The 16016-nt window shown below is 53.7% G+C and overlaps 1 protein-coding gene across 6 annotated transcripts in view; it reads right to left on the reverse strand.

The window, feature by feature from the left end:
• ARHGAP26 (Rho GTPase activating protein 26) overlaps positions 1 to 16016 on the reverse strand; it is a gene marked incomplete at its 5' end in the record, with an annotated part of 146781 nt that overhangs the window by 43813 nt on the left and 86952 nt on the right. For all 6 annotated transcript variants that reach the window (XR_013957839.1, XM_080627465.1, XM_080627464.1 and 3 more), the window contains 4 exons: positions 5228 to 5333; positions 6168 to 6226; positions 7307 to 7394; positions 15385 to 15459. Coding sequence is in view for 5 of the 6 variants with exons in the window: in XM_080627465.1 (XP_080483591.1) it covers positions 5228 to 5333; positions 6168 to 6226; positions 7307 to 7394; positions 15385 to 15459 (328 nt within the window). The remainder of the gene's footprint in view (positions 1 to 5227; positions 5334 to 6167; positions 6227 to 7306; positions 7395 to 15384; positions 15460 to 16016) is intronic.

A 16016-nucleotide genomic window follows, 5' to 3' on the forward strand; every position in this document is an offset into this window, starting at 1 on the left:
CAGGGATCTTTTGGAGAAGCACAGAAGAAAAAGCTACCAAACAAACACTCTATGGACAATCCGGGTTGAGGAGGTTAAAAGTTCATTTGCAGAAGCAGAACAAAACCTTTTGCTAATTTGCACATTACAGGAAGCCAAGCACAAAAACGCAGTGAACACCTACAGGTTTGGGGTTTTTTTCTTGGTAAATTCTGCAGAATCTCATATTAAAAACAAAACCAGAAGGATCCTTGTTTGCGTTTCCAGGTCCTGCTCACCCACAGCTCCGTGCTGCCAAAGCCTTCAGCGCTGGAGAAGCTGAGAGAGCCCAGCCTGGTTTGGGTTGAAGGAACCTTCAAGCTCCTCCAGCTCCAACCCCTGCCACGGGCAGGGACCCCTTCCACTGGAGCAGCTTGCTCCAAGCCCCTGTGTCCAACCTGGCCTTGAACACTGCCAGGGATGGGGCAGCCACAGCTTCTCTGGGCACCCTGGGCCAGCGCCTCAGCACCCTCACAGGGAAGAGCTTCTGCCTAAGAGCTCATCTCAGTCTCCCCTCGGGCAGGTTAAAGCCATTCCCCTTGGCCTGTCCCTGCAGGCCCTTGTCCAAAAGCCATGGGACTGGCTCTGGTACGGTGCTCACCAAGCTGCACCCATCTCAGCTCTCCTTAGCATCAGCTAAGACCTGATGCTCCAAACCAAGACACAAAGCAGAGAAACAAAACAGGAGGAGAAAAGGGGGAAAAAAGGCAAGATGGGGAAAAAGAAACACGGCATGAGCCTGACCCAGGACAAACAAGCCCAGGCAGGATCCTCCCAGCTCCTGCAAGGCACAGTGTGCCTGCGGGAGTCACTTTTCATGCAACATTCCTTTTGCTGGCCAAGGGAGCACCCCAATCCTTTGGGTCACTTGAATTCCCAGGGCTTCCCCTGGAACCCAGCAGTGCCACGATCCAAAGGGATCAGAAAGAGGCACTGGGAAAAGGAATGGACGGCTGCCTGGCCTGGCCACACAGGATCAGAGAGCTCAGTCACTACTTGCTCCTGGCAGCCAGATCAGGTGAGGAGCATATGAGAGCAGAACATCTCGGAGGCCTCGGCGGCTGGTGGAAATTTCCAGAACGTCCTGGACAAGAGTGACTTACTGGAAGTAATACATAAATCAAGCAATGAATAGTTACCAGACAGCAGCACAAACAGCTGCCACGGGGATGAAATCAGACCTGCCGTGCCAAGAGGCGTCAGCCTCCTCACCGGCTGCACTTTCGGGGGGAAACAGGGAAAACAGCCTAAGGAAAAGCCCATTTCTGGGCACGCCGCAGCCTCCGGTCCTGCACAGGAGCCTCAGTGGGTTTCCCGAGCCTGCTGGCATGGTGAGCACTCGGGATGGGACTCGGCTCCCATGGGATCTGCACAGTGCAGCCCAGGAGCAGGGCACGGCGCTGCCAGGGCTGGGATTGCTCCATAAGGAAAACAAGCGCCGTCTTCTTCTTGTAGGCAGAAGACCTGGAAGAATTCTTATCCTGTTCTCCTTTGCCAGCATCCCCGGTTCAACAGAGCAGAGCCCCTCCGAAACGCACCTCGCTCCAGCCCCATCTCGACAATGGGCTGTCACAGAGGGTGGGTTCCAATGGATCTCGAGGCTGTGGCTGATCACAACCACCCCACAGAGCCCATGGAAACCAACCACGCTGATAACTGGAAAACACTTTGTGCTCAAGATAGCAATCAATGTCATGTTGGTTAAAACACGTAAACTAGAAAACACCACCGCAGCAAAAGCAAAGGGAACTGGTCCCTGCTGGCCAGGCCACAGTGTTGAGTGATTGAAGATAATGCTGCTAAACACATGTACGTGTTTCTTTGTGCATCCTTCGTGGTTCTGACCTATTGTCAGGAGAGGAATGGACCTGCAGGCCCTGCTCCTTGGGCCAGGGGATGCACGGAGCAGCAGCGATGCATGGAGTGATGCAGAGCTGCTTGAGCATCTCAGGAGCCCCACTGAAGGGTGCACAAGCACAGCACCATCTGTATTGAAGAACCTGGATCTCACTGCCAGAGAACAAAGCAAGGCTCAGCTGCCAAAGTGTGCCCATGCAAAATCAAGTAATTCCTCAATGCCTGAAGCACCATCAGATTGAGCTCCTTCTGCTCTGCTCACCAAAGCACTCACTCCTCGGTGAGAAAAGTACACTAAAACAGAAGGAGAAGAGAGGGATGGTATCTCTGTGCCTCTGCTCCGTTTCAAGTTATTTGGCAGGGAAAAAAATACATGGTTTAATCAGAGCTGGCACATGGGGTTGATAAAAGAGCATTGGAAACAGCAGTGCAGCCATTCTGGGAGATAGGTGCTGGGCCAAAAGGGGATATCTGCAGGAAAACAGCACCAAAGCACGCAAGGAGCATGTTACTTGATGACTGCTGCAAGACAGGCTGCACCCAGGGCACTCTGCAGCACCCAGGCAGTGCCGGTTTCCTCCTTTCCCAGCTAGGAACAGTGGGGATAAAGAAAACATCCCAGGATAAAGAGAAAGCAAACCCTGAGGATGGCATGAGGAGACCTGCACCACGCAAAGCTCAAGGCTGCTGCCCCGATGGGCACAGGGAAGGGTGGGCATAAACCACTAGGAAATGATGCTGGGAGAGCAGGGAGCCAGCAGTGTCCCAGGGCACTCACCACCTCCCCTGGCACCAGTTCTTCATGTACCTTTGTAAAACAGGTATTTCTCCTCCTTAAAGCAGGGAATGAGGAACACTCTCACCAACCATCCCTGCAAACACCGGAAGCTCCACAGATTAATAGACTGACTAAGCAACAGTGATGCTGGTAACTAAAACAGCTACAAGAAACAGGAGAAGAGATGTCCTGTGCTTGTCCTTCAGTTCTTTGAAAGACACAGGCTATTCTGCCCCAAGACAAGAGAAACCAGGTGGGGTTTAGGACCATCCAGAGCCTCACTGGCTCCAGGGACCTGTTGGCAAGACCAGCGGATGCAGGCATGGGGCTCACTGGGATGGGGTGGACTGTGGGTATTCAGGCTTTCCTGCAGGGATCCCCTTGGACAAGGATCAGAACAAAGAGCTCTCCTCTCTTTCAGGAACAGTAAATCACAGCCGCGCTTATCACAAGCATCCTGACAGTGTGAGCATGTCCCAGGAAGGAGAATTAAAGGTTGCACCTACTCACGGATCAGAGAGTAACATCATAATAGCAAGTTTCACTGGAACCAGGGTCTGCAGAGCAGGGGACATTTGCAGCATCACGTTCCCAAGGAGGGAGCAGGAATTGCTCACATTCTGTATTACACAGCAGGTAATTGCCTGGACACATGAACAGGAGACCGGAGGCAGCACAAACAGGCTCAGAGATGCAATAAGAGGCAGAAATCAACTTCATTGTCTATTCACATCCTGCCTGTGCCTGTCCCCGGGACCTGTCCTCCATCCCTCCAGCTCCTTCCCCCTAGAGACAGAGCAGGACCCATAGCACCTCCCTGCTGTGCAGCAGGAAGGGCACTGCTCAACCACCTCAGAGGCACTTCTCCCATCTGCTATTTCATTTGTGCTAATAATTGCCATTTCTGAACCTATCGGCTGTGATAGCAGGGGTCTGTACTGCTATTAACTGCAGCCCCACACCACATGAGGAGCCCCAGGTCCCTTTTCAGTGAGCAACAGTGAACATACACACCAAAAAAACAGATGCAAGATGACACAGGATGGACTCTCTCTATGTGACTGGTACAGAAGAAGTTCTGCTTTTAGCATAAGACAGCTCCACAGTAATACTGTCAGAAATGCTTTTTCAGCTCTTGCGATCAAAATGCAAATCTTGATTATTCAAACGTTACTTAAAATAAGCAAGAAAAAAGGCAGAATCAGATGAGTGCAGCCCAGCTTGGAAAACAGCCCTTTGGCTTTGCCAGTGTTAGCCATGGATGCCCTGCTCTTGGTTCCCCTCACCAGGGACGGGCAGCACTGAACCCCGGCTGGCGCCCCCATCTCAGAGCATCCCCTTTCCCTGCACAGGCCAGGATCCCCCAGGAACAGCTCTGGGACCAGGGGAGCTGCTGCAGTGCGGTAGCTCCATGGTGCAGGCTCTCGCTCCTCAGCTTCCTGCCTTTCTCCAAGGTACTTTTTTCCCATTAAATAACCACTATGAGCTGTTTCTCTTCCCACTCACTCATTGTTTGTGTTTTGTTTCAGTTCCATGCCCACTAAAACAGCATGAGACCCATTGTATTATCTGCCTCCCTCTCCACGTCTCTCACTCAAACGCCACCAGGTTTTCCTTTAAATGAAAAGCACTTAAGCAGTTATGAGATTCCTCACACATATTTGGCTGATGAGAGTACCTGGAACCGCCTGGCCCTTGGCTTGAGCCTGTAAATAAAGCAGGCTTTGAAACCGAGATCTAAACCAGCTCTTTGGTTTTTAACAGCCTTGCCGGAGAGTCCATGGAACAGATACAAACCCGTGTCAAAAGAAAGCATCTGGAGTCATTTTTAATCCTATTTCAAGTAGCATTTGTTATTTTTCCTCTTGAACAGATAACTTCAGGTTCTCCCAGACCTTCTTCTAACCGGTTACTCTGATTAACTCATTCCCAGGTTCCTGTCCGATCCCTCCCGCTCCAGTGGCACTGGTGGGAACACAAGGGCAGGTACGACCCCGCAGCCTTGAGGCTGGCGCAAACACCTGATGACGCTTTCACTTTTAAAACACTAATCAAAGGTTTCCATGGCAACCTGCAGGAGCAGGATGAACACAGGAAATTATGGGTCATCTCTATCACTGAAAGCAAAAAAAAATCATTCCATTCCTGTGCCCTCGGAAAGTTTCAAGGTTACCTTGGATTGATTCATCAGGTTGCATAAAGGCAGCAAATATGCAATTGCAGCAAAGAAACAGCTCCTAGTCCTTTCATACTAAGCTTGATCTGAAAGCCAGGGAGGAGCCTAACCTCCGCTCTGCCTCCTGGACAGCCAGACCTGTCACCACACCATTACAGCATCATCATATTCCCAGGAACGTGGTGATCCCTCCTGCCACTGCGGGCTGGGGCTCAGCAGGACCATCCTCTGCACTGCTCCATCCCACAGCCCTCGTTCCACTCACACACAGGTTTCCAGGCCCTCGCCAACCAGATATGACTCAACACCACACACACACACAACGAAACTTTTCTACCACTATTCACTTTCAGAGGAAGTGGAAAAAGGACAGAAAAACAGATCAGTCATAAACGTACTTTGCCAAGTGGTTCATGAGCAAGTGCAGCATCTGCCTGTTTTTCTCTGGGAGCCGATGGACGAGGCTGTGGATCTCTGACACCCTTGACTCCTGATTCTCCAGTTCTGCATTGGAAATAGAAGATTTATTTCTGCATTAGGGCGGTTATTATGCGAAGAGGCATGCAGGACCCAACACTAACACCAACAGATGTCCTGGGGACCTGCTCCACCAAGCACTCTTCCTTTCTACCAACCCCAACTGGTTGTTTCCAGAAGGAAACAGTGAGCTGAGAGCAGCCAGCCATGTGAAAAGCCAGCTGTGATCAGGGAAGGGGCTGGCTGTAACCAACATCAGCACATTCCCATTCAATGCGCTCCCAAGCACCATCAGGATGTGCTCAGCACCACACCTGGTGATGCTGCAGCATCTGGTGCTGGTTGGATCCACCAGTGCTGGCAGATGTGTTCCAACAGCCTATGCAGGAGCTGTTCAAGGCCATCTCTGATGTGGCCATGGAGCACGTGAGCCCTCCTGACCCCTGGCTCCAGCCATGCACACAAGCTGCTGTGTGTGCTAACAGTTACCTGCTCTCACACAGAACACCATGTCCAGGGCAGCCAAAGGAAAGCGGCACAGACACAAGAACCACAACCAACCGCATCAGATCCCCAGAGGCAGTGTTTGAACAACAGCCTCCCTCCCTTGGGAACATGATGGTCAAAGCAAGGCAGAGCTGCAGGCACCAGCCAGCTCCCCGCTCCCCGGCACCACCTGCGCTTCCTTTTCATCTGGTTCAGTCCCAAACAGCACCATGCCCCTTGTCTCTCTGTTCTCATTCTGCTTTCCGGGACTGAAGGAGCGCGAGGTCAGTGGGGAAGCAGTGGGGCAGGGGTTATGCTCAGTTACTTGCAAATTAGGCTCCTCTTTCAGACCGGTGCCACCAACAACAAACTCACTTGCTGCTTTGATGAAGCTCCTTTGAAACTGGTACATCATGAGCGGCCCTGGAAGCATTCTGGAAGATAAAAAGGTAACACACACAAAACACATCTGAGTAACACAATCCACAGAAATAGAGCTTTGCCCTCGCCGTTTCCAAAAGTGCAGAATTAAGCAACAGCAACTCTAATTAATTCCCCCCATCAGAAGGAATAAGATCTATTGAAGCCCCTTTGATTTATTCTGCCTCCCTTTCCGGCACCGCACTGAACCCATTTTTAACGTCAGCATTCCTTCAGTAGCACAGAGGCTCAGGGCATTAGTGAGCCCATGCGGTCCAAATCAGTTTAAAAATAAATTAAAAAGAGAAACAAGCCTCATCACAAAACTTTACCAGTCACTGGTCCCACTCAGCTCCCCATTCTGCCCTCCCACTTCCACAGCCCTTCAACGGGACAGCTCAGTGCTGCCCGCATTCCTCAGGGCTTTGCACAGTTCAAGCTCCAGAGCAAAGGTTGCCAATCATGAAAAACGATGCCGTGATTTCCTAGGCTGAGATCCACCAAGCTAATTATCCTCATCACCCTAATTGGATTTAGCCTCTCTCTTGCGCTCTCTCTCTCAAATAAAACCCAATGCGCAGAACAGCATCAGAAAACACAAAGCTGCAGTCGTGACAGGTAGAAGCATGTTGTGGATAATGAGATGCCAACAAACTAATCCTTTGGGAAGATAACCCACAGTGATAATGGCATTGACTTGCCTGCAGGAATTATTACTACAGCAGAGCTCAGCACCCTGCTCTGAGCAGCACTACAGTCACAGCCCTTAGAGCATCCCTGCACTCACCGCCTGCCCCAGGCTCATGAGGCAGAAGCCCATCAGGAAAAGCTTAGGCAAAAACTGAAGTCAAGGCGGGGGACACAAGAATGGGCTTTTAAGACCATATTTGTACCACATGCATCCATCAGAGAGCTGACTGTGCTCTCCAGATCCTCCTCAACCATGCTGGAGGGTCAAGGGAAAAGCCAGAACCAATTCTCTCAGAGCAGTCTCTGTTACTACTGAAGTGCTATTGTAAAGGATCTACAGTAACAGGCAGTAACGCCCCAAACCATCACTGACTCCTCACGAAGCTGAGGCTTTCCTGCCTTACCTCAGGTAGGTTTTCAGAGCGCTGGTAATGGTCTTTATCTCCCACTCTGCACAGATCTCAGTTTCTGTTTCAGTGGCTGTCTTGGGATCTAAGGAAAAAAGAAAACAGAAAAAAGTGAACCACAGTGAATCTAATTCCAGCTGTCACCAGCTCAGCGCTGCAGGAAGACCATCACACCCCATTTTATTTGCTACTCCCCAGCACAGTGAGCACAAGCTGATCCAGACCCTTGTGCAGGGAAGCATTACATGAGATGGGCCACACTCACTTGCACAAGGGACAACACGAACCATGAGCAGTGAGATCAGCAGTGTACCCAAAGCGTGACACATGGCACAGGGGACGGTGGCTCAGTGACAGCGGTGACAGAGCAGGGCACAAACACAACACAGACCCAGACAGACCCAGACACCCCCAGGGCTGAGCAGGAAACCCCAGCCCCGGGCAGGCTGCAAGGCATCACCCCACTGACCCAACATGAGAGGCAGCAATGGTGGCACTGCGGGTGTCGGGCTGGCCATGGGTGTGCAGGGGGGCAGGAGGTGGCTTGTTCTGCTGGCCAAGGTAGGGAAGAGCCCCTGGAGCCTTCCCAACCTGCTACAGAGGGTTTGGGAAGCTGCCCTCCCATCAGCTCCCAGCGCTGCAGTGTCAGTGCCTGGGGGCAGTGCCTGTTTCATTGCCGAGCACTGCAGCATTCTCCTCTTCATCTCCTCCAGGGCCTTCCCTTCCTTTCCACAGTTTTTCCCCTCCTATCTTCTAAAACTCTCCTTTAAAGACATCACAAACCCACGCAGCTGTTGTGGACCATGGAAACAGGCGGCTCCAGAGCAGCAGCCAGCTCCTTCCCAAGGCGGATCTGAACCAAACCACACTCACAGGAATCTGCAGCTTTCTGCTCCCCTGCCTCCTGTGCACCACCCGCCCCGGTCAGGGAGCCAGACTCGTCTGCACAGGGTTCCTCAGGGGGATCAATGAGGTGCCAGTTCTATGGATTCCTGGGAGAACACCTCAGTGCTTTGATAATAAAAGAGCCCTGAGGAAGCAGCGATTGCTCCCTCCTCTGCCACCTCCACCCATGCCAGGACCCCATCACACCGAGGTGCTCCTGAGTGACCACCACTGCCTGCACACCCACCCCTCGCAGACAGATGTGCACGGAGTTCATTTCTGACTCCTCCCCGACAACTAGAGCCGGTCATGTCAAAACCCACCAGGAGATCGGGGCTAAGTGGCCCGGCCATGGATACCTCACGGCAGCACCAAGGAACCAGCTGCCAGGACTAAAGACAGAGGCTGCTCCATGGCAGAAGCAGCCACGGCTGATGAGGAAGAAGTAAACACAGGAGAAAGTCGTTTCCCTCCTGCTTGGATGCTGCTTCACGAATGCTCTTTGCTAACTCGGTCCTGGCAAACAGGCTGAGAGAGCTGGGCTGGGTCAGCCTGGAGAAGGCTCCTTAAGGGGAGACCTTAGAGCAGCTCCAGTGCCTAAAGGGGCTGCAGGAAACCTGGAGAGGGGCTTGGGACAAGGGCCTGTAGGGACAGGCCAAGGGGAATGGCTTGAACCTGCCAGAGGGGAGACTGAGCTGAGCTCTTAGGCAGAAGCTCTTCCCTGTGAGGGTGCTGAGGCGCTGGCACAGGGTGCCCAGAGAAGCTGTGGCTGCCCCATCCCTGGCAGTGTTCAAGGCCAGGTTGGACACAGGGGCTTGGAGCAAGCTGCTCCAGTGGAAGGGGTCCCTGCCCGTGGCAGGGGTTGGAGCTGGAGGAGCTTGAAGGTCCCTGCAACCCAAACCAGGCTGGGGTTCTATGGCCTCTCAACCTCTCCAGAGCTGAAGGCTTTGGCTGCACTGAGCTCTGGGTGAGCAGGACCTGGAAACAGGGATCCTGCTTCCACCAACATCACTGTGAAGCCTCTGTGGGGATGCTGGGAGACCCGGGTGGGTCCTTCCAATGACAGAGACACCCCTGGAGAGCTGGAGCAGGCGCAGAGGAGCACTCGCTGCAGCCATGGCCAAGCCTGATGCCAGATACAGCTGCCAACACCATCTGGTCCCACGGGCTCGGCTCAGTGGGGGTTTGTCTTCCCACCAACACGTACAATGAGCTTTTGAATTCTAAAGCAAGAGGTAGCACAGTGTAATTTTAAGACTAATTAAAAGAATGCACTGAGGGAGTCAGGCTCTCCCTGGGGCAAGGGGTTATTTTAATTACAAAAAGCCATCAAGAGCAGCACCTGAAAACAAACACCTCAGAACCGTATATCCGCACTGGGATCACATGTCCCTCACTGTAATCACACAACTGAGCACCATCCTTCCCCCCAGTGCCAGGGCAACTTCCTGCTGTACCTCCTTTTGAAGGAGGCAGTTTAAAGAGATTCAAGATAAAGGTGGCATAGGGAAAAGCCAAACCAAAGTGAAAAAGAACACGAAAACCTAGCCCCTTTTTCCCAGCAAGGCCTTCCCTGCAGTTCAACAAACAGCTCAAGACGGGATGTCCTTCCGCAAGCTCATCCAGGAGTTCACAGGCAGATTGATGAAGCCCTAGGTGAAACACTGTGGTTGGTGGCATGAAAAGGCTCGGAGCAGATCATCAGTTCCCCTTGACCTTCAGATTTATGAAGGTTTGGCTCTGTCGGTTAGTGATGGAGCACCTGTCTGCCCAGCTAGAGGTGCCTGCAGCACACCGCAGCGACCTTCTGCCCTGCACAAGGACGCCTTTCCACAGGATCTGGTGTAAATGTGAAACGGGGCTTGCAGAAGCCCCCACAGGCCAGATTCAGCGTTAACCCTGACGTTGCTCATTGCTGCAAATTACTCATCAGATGTTTCTTGGCAGATATGGAAAAGCTGAAGTGAAAGGGCAAGCGGAAAAGAACCGGAAAATTAACTTCCCCAAGGCTTTGAGGCTGAAGAAAGCACTTTGCTCACCCTGCAGCACTGCTGGCTGCTGCAGCATCCCCCCTGCTCCCTTCACTCATCCTGCGTGGTCTCAAAGGAGCGCTTCCCGGCTCTCCCCGGGCTGTGATAATGGGGGTTATCACTTACAGCCTTATATGTGGGATATTTGAGGAAAGGAAGGGGAGCTGCAGCATTCCAGATCTACACCAAGAAGAAATTAGAACATGCCTTTTTATGGCAGGATCTACAACAGATAATAGAAAATAGAAATTCAGGGTGGGAGGAACCTATTCCCATTCCCAAAAAAAACAGTTTTGCTGGTTTGTTTTCTTCCTGGAGGCAAAGAGCAGCAGCAGAGGGAATGGCAGCCCCATTCATCTCCATGCGTTCATCCCTGCAGACCCCAGGTGATGGGATGGGTGCCACAGGGCAGAGAATAGGGCTGGCCATGGCAAGGCAGCACAGTGGGCAGCAGTGAAGCCCAGGCTGAGCAGACACCCCCAAACCTCCCAGCCATGATGGAACCACAGCAAGACACTGGTGTGTGAGGCAGGGGATGATCCTGAGGCAGCCGCACAGCCCCTTACGCACAGCCCATCACCTTGCTCAGTCCATCACCCCACTCAGTCCATCATCCCACTCAGTCCATCACCCCACTCAGTCCATCACCCCACACAGCCCATCACCCCACACAGCCCATCACCCCACTCAGTCCATCACCCCACTCAGTCCATCATCCCACTCAGTCCATCACCCCACTCAGTCCATCACCCCACACAGCCCATCATCCCACACAGCCCATCACCCCACTCAGCCCATCACCCCACACAGCCCATCACCCCACACAGCCCATCACCCCACACAGCCCATCACCCCACTCAGTCCATCACCCCACACAGCCCATCACCCCACTCAGTCCATCACCCCACTCAGTCCATCACCCCACACAGCCCATCACCCCACTCAGTCCATCATCCCACACAGCCCATCACCCCACTCAGTCCATCACCCCACTCAGTCCATCACCCCACACAGCCCATCACCCCACACAGCCCATCACCCCACTCAGCCCATCACCCCACACAGCCCATCACCCCACTCAGCCCATCACCCCACACAGCCCATCACCCCACTCAGCCCATCATCCCACACAGCCCATCACCCCACTCAGTCCATCACCCCACTCAGTCCATCACCCCACACAGCCCATCACCCCACTCAGCCCATCACCCCACACAGCCCATCACCCCACTCAGCCCATCACCCCACACAGTCCATCACCCCACTCAGCCCATCACCCCACACAGCCCATCACCCCACTCAGCCCATCACCCCACACAGCCCATCACCCCACACAGCCCATCACCCCACTCAGCCCATCACCCCACACAGCCCATCACCCCACTCAGCCCATCACCCCACACAGCCCATCACCCCACTCAGCCCATCACCCCACACAGCCCATCACCCCACACAGCCCATCACCCCACACAGCCCATCACCCCACTCAGCCCATCACCCCACTCAGCCCATCACCCCACTCAGTCCATCACCCCACACAGCCCATCACCCCACTCAGCCCATCACCCCACTCAGCCCATCACCCCACTCAGCCCATCACCCCACTCAGCCCATCACCCCACACAGCCCATCACCCCACTCAGTCCATCACCCCACACAGCCCATCACCCCACTCAGCCCATCACCCCACTCAGCCCATCACCCCACTCAGCCCATCACCCCACACAGCCCATCACCCCACTCAGCCCATCACCCCGCTCAGCCCATCACCCCACTCAGCCCATCACCCCACTCAGCCCATCACCCCACACAGCCCATCACCCCACTCAGCCCATCACCCCACACAGCCCATCACCCCACTCAGCCCATCACCCCACACAGCCCATCACCCCACTCAGTCCATCACCCCACACAGCCCATCACCCCACTCAGCCCATCACCCCACTCAGCCCATCACCCCACACAGCCCATCACCCCACTCAGCCCATCACCCCACTCAGCCCATCACCCCACTCAGTCCATCACCCCACACAGCCCATCACCCCACACAGCCCATCATCCCACTCAGCCCATCACCCCGCTCAGCCCATCACCCCGCTCAGCCCATCACCCCGCTCAGTCCATCACCCCGCTCAGTCCATCACCCCACTCAGTCCATCACCCCACTCAGTCCATCACCCCACGCAGTCCATCACCCCACACAGCCCATCACCCCACTCAGCCCATCACCCCACTCAGCCCATCACCCCACACAGCCCATCACCCCACTCAGCCCATCACCCCGCTCAGCCCATCACCCCGCTCAGTCCATCACCCCGCTCAGCCCATCACCCCGCTCAGCCCATCACCCCGCTCAGCCCATCACCCCGCTCAGCCCATCATCCTGCACAGCCACTGCCCAAAGCCCTTTCTGAGGAACTTCTCCATCTGCTTCCTGGGGATGGCAAAAGCCGCTGCCCTCAGGCCTGGTTTCAATTCCCCACCAGTTCCTCCACGGCCAAGGGAATCTCCCGGGCACCATCCTGTCACCCAGCCATAATCCTCACCCACGCCTGGGTGGATCGAGATATTTCCAAACCAGCCACAGGGCACATTATACCCCGCAGTGAGGGGCCATAGGAAGCCCCACTCACTCCTAACATTGGGAAGGAGCAAGAGGAGAAGATCAGACACTGTAAAGCTCCACTCAGTGCCAGGTTTTGGACCCGCCAGTACCATCACTGTCCTGCACACACACCCCTCCATCATAAACCCTTCCACAGGAGCTCTGACTGTTAAAGTTTGTTTGTTTGTTGGGTGTTGTCCCCATTTTGATGGTGCTTGGTGATGGTGAAGGGTAGGAGGCTGCTTGCTCTGCCTCCACGAGCCCTGGGGAGCACCCTCCCCGTGGCACCCTGGCTGTGACGGAGTCAGGCTGCTCTGCCCAAACCCGAGCCCTGACCCGGCTGCTGCCCATGGGAAGCCTCTGCTCCGTGGTCAGCCCAGGCGGTGCCGACCTCCTGCAGGGACACCTCATGCCAGGGGCCAGCCCAGCAGTGTCACTGACACCAGCCGCCGCGCCGGGAAACCCGAGCTCTTTGCCATTTAAACTGCATGTGAATCAGTACCGCTGCCCACATTCATTTCTAAATATAAAGGAAACCTGAAGTTGTAAGCACAAGTTGGCTGCTCCGTTCACAAGGGTTGGACCCGAACATGGGGGTTGGATCTGAACACGGGGATTGGATCCGAGCACGAGGGATTGAGCAGAGCGGTGCCGCCACCAGCAGAACCTCAGCGCCTCGAGGGCAGCCATGACCAGAAGGGGAATTGACAATGGATACGTTTCTGTTCGACTTCACAGTCAGCCCTAGCGCTGCGATGGCTGAAGAGGATTTAACTGCCTGTGATTCAGAGGAAGATACCGAGTCCTGGGTTTGCAAAGCACTCCAGTGACTGACAGCATGGGAGATCCCCAAAGGGGGTCCTCTTCCTGCGCCCACCCGCAGCAGCACCCGCACGCCCTCGCCTCTAACGGGACTTCCAACGAAGACATGCCAGGACAAAGAGAACCCCGGCAGTATATCACCGCGTTATGAGACACGAGGTCGACAGCTGAGAGGCTTCAGTCGCCGAGGAGATAATGGATGCTGGATGGTGTCCAAGAATTTGAATCCCTCCCAGCTCCGGAGAGCTCACAAACCAAGCAAGATCTGCCATCTGTCACCACTGCCACCCCGGCCCAGAATCAACACAGCCCACGGCTGCCCTTGCGAGAGGAAAAGGGATCTGCTGCTCTGCTCGCTCGTGAGGTGATGCACACCGGCATGAAAAGCAGAAGCAGAGGACGCAGCATGTGTGCCATGAGGCAGCTCTGGTTATCTGCAGTACTTGGGTGGCCAGCGGGACATATTCACATGCCGCAGAACCTATGCCAAACTTCTACTAATAAAGGAGTCAGTCACCAGCTCTTGTGACTGCAGAGAGCTTTCCAAATGCCAGAGCAAAACCGGTGCAGAGAGGTCCCCTTGCGTCAGCCTCTGATTTAGAGCCTTACCCTTCTGCTTCCTCATTATCCCTACATTATCAATTTTGCATAGGTTAACACTGACAACTGTAACAGCCACCACGGGCTTTGCTCAGTGAACAGTTTCACAGAGGGGAGAGAAGGGGGAGCTGGAAGAGGAGAAGGAAGGATGTTGAAAGTGAAACACAAGGATTCAAACTTTCTGCAAGGAGAAACCGAAAGGAGCGCTGGCGTTTGGAGGGAGCAAGGGAAAGGAAGTCACACTGCGAAAGAGTCTGGCTACAGATTCTGCAATGCAGACCAACAAGTATGACCCAACTTGCTTTGCACGGCTGCGGGTGATGGAAACCCAAACCCACCAACAAGGAACCACTGCAGATGAAGCCGTAGTTGTCCCAGACATGCTACAGGACCAGCTCACTGACAATCACAAGACTTGTTTGCTCCTGCACGTTTCAGTGCTCAGATTAGGCCCACGTGAATGCTGGTTCAAAGCACAAGGCACTTGTAGCAAACACCACAGCTTCCCTCTTGCCATCCTATCATTAAGTGAGAGAGGTTTCTGAGGGCTGCTGGGCAGATGCAGCGAGGCTGCACATCAGGGCCAGTGCTCAGAGGAGCCCCACAGCATCAACGCCAAGCTCCCAACACCTTCTCTCCTCCCAAGCACCCAGAACCACAGGACCAATGCTTTGGGCACGAGGGAAAGACAAGCTTGAAAGGTCTGGGTAAGACTGTGTTAAAACAGGCATAAAAAGGTCCAAGGGGAGCGCAAGAGCCACAGGCAGCATGCAACACACAAGAGAAAATAATTAAGAAGTACTGTGGGAACAACGTGGTGGGTATGGGATTAAACCAAAGCTCTCAGCTATTCCTTTGAGGATTTTAGTTTGCATTTGGGAAGGCTGCCAAAATCCGTAGCGCAAGTGAGCAGGACACCAGTGACTGCACCAGACCTTTGAAAGCCATGTCCTACACGAGTCCTACCTTAGCAACCTGCCAGTGGTGCCCTGGGACCTCCCGGCCTCTAACAGCTTGGGGTCCTAAGAGCACATTCACCACAATTAGGTACCCCACAAGAGCCTCTGTTCTCGGCTGGCGAGACTTCAAAGCAGCACAATTTACTTGCCTTTAACAACACACGAGATACTCACCCATTAATATACTCAGCAGCTTTTGAACTCTCGAGTTCACTCCAACGATTCGGTAGAGCCCTTGCTCATTGATCCCTAGGAAAAATAAAGAGCTTATTAGGAGAATGTCACAAGAGCTACCAACGTTTCTCTCATTTCTTTGACTTCTCTAATAGCAAAAATAATTAAACTCTCTCACCAACTACGCACAAAGTTCTAGAAGAGAGTAAAATCTGGTTTGATGTCAAGGCTTTCTTGTATTGATTAAAAGTATTACCCTCAATTAGCTCAAGAATAAAAGACCTAAGGACACTTTTCCACCACCCCACAGTCAGCAAGGGAGTTACGGCTGCAGCACAGATGATCTGCACTTAACAAACAACACAGGGGCCTTCACTGTGTGAAAGGAGCTCAAATGAAGTCCCAGCTTCGGTCCCTTCATTCATTTTGCACCTCCAGCACATCCCTTCCTAACCCTGCCCTGACATTTGTTCAGCCCCTGCTGACTGCAGCCGCAGGGTGAATGCACATCTCAGCAAAGGCAACACTGAGCACACACACAAGGTTTATCTGCTACAGGTCTCCGAGGGGTAATGAATCATTTTGCTCATGAGAAGCAGCAGGTAAGCAATTGCTCCTCTCCACACAGCTGC

The sequence above is a fragment of the Psittacula echo genome (assembly GCF_963264785.1).
Source record: "Psittacula echo genome assembly, chromosome: 11".
Classification (NCBI taxonomy): Eukaryota; Metazoa; Chordata; class Aves; order Psittaciformes; family Psittacidae; genus Psittacula; species Psittacula echo.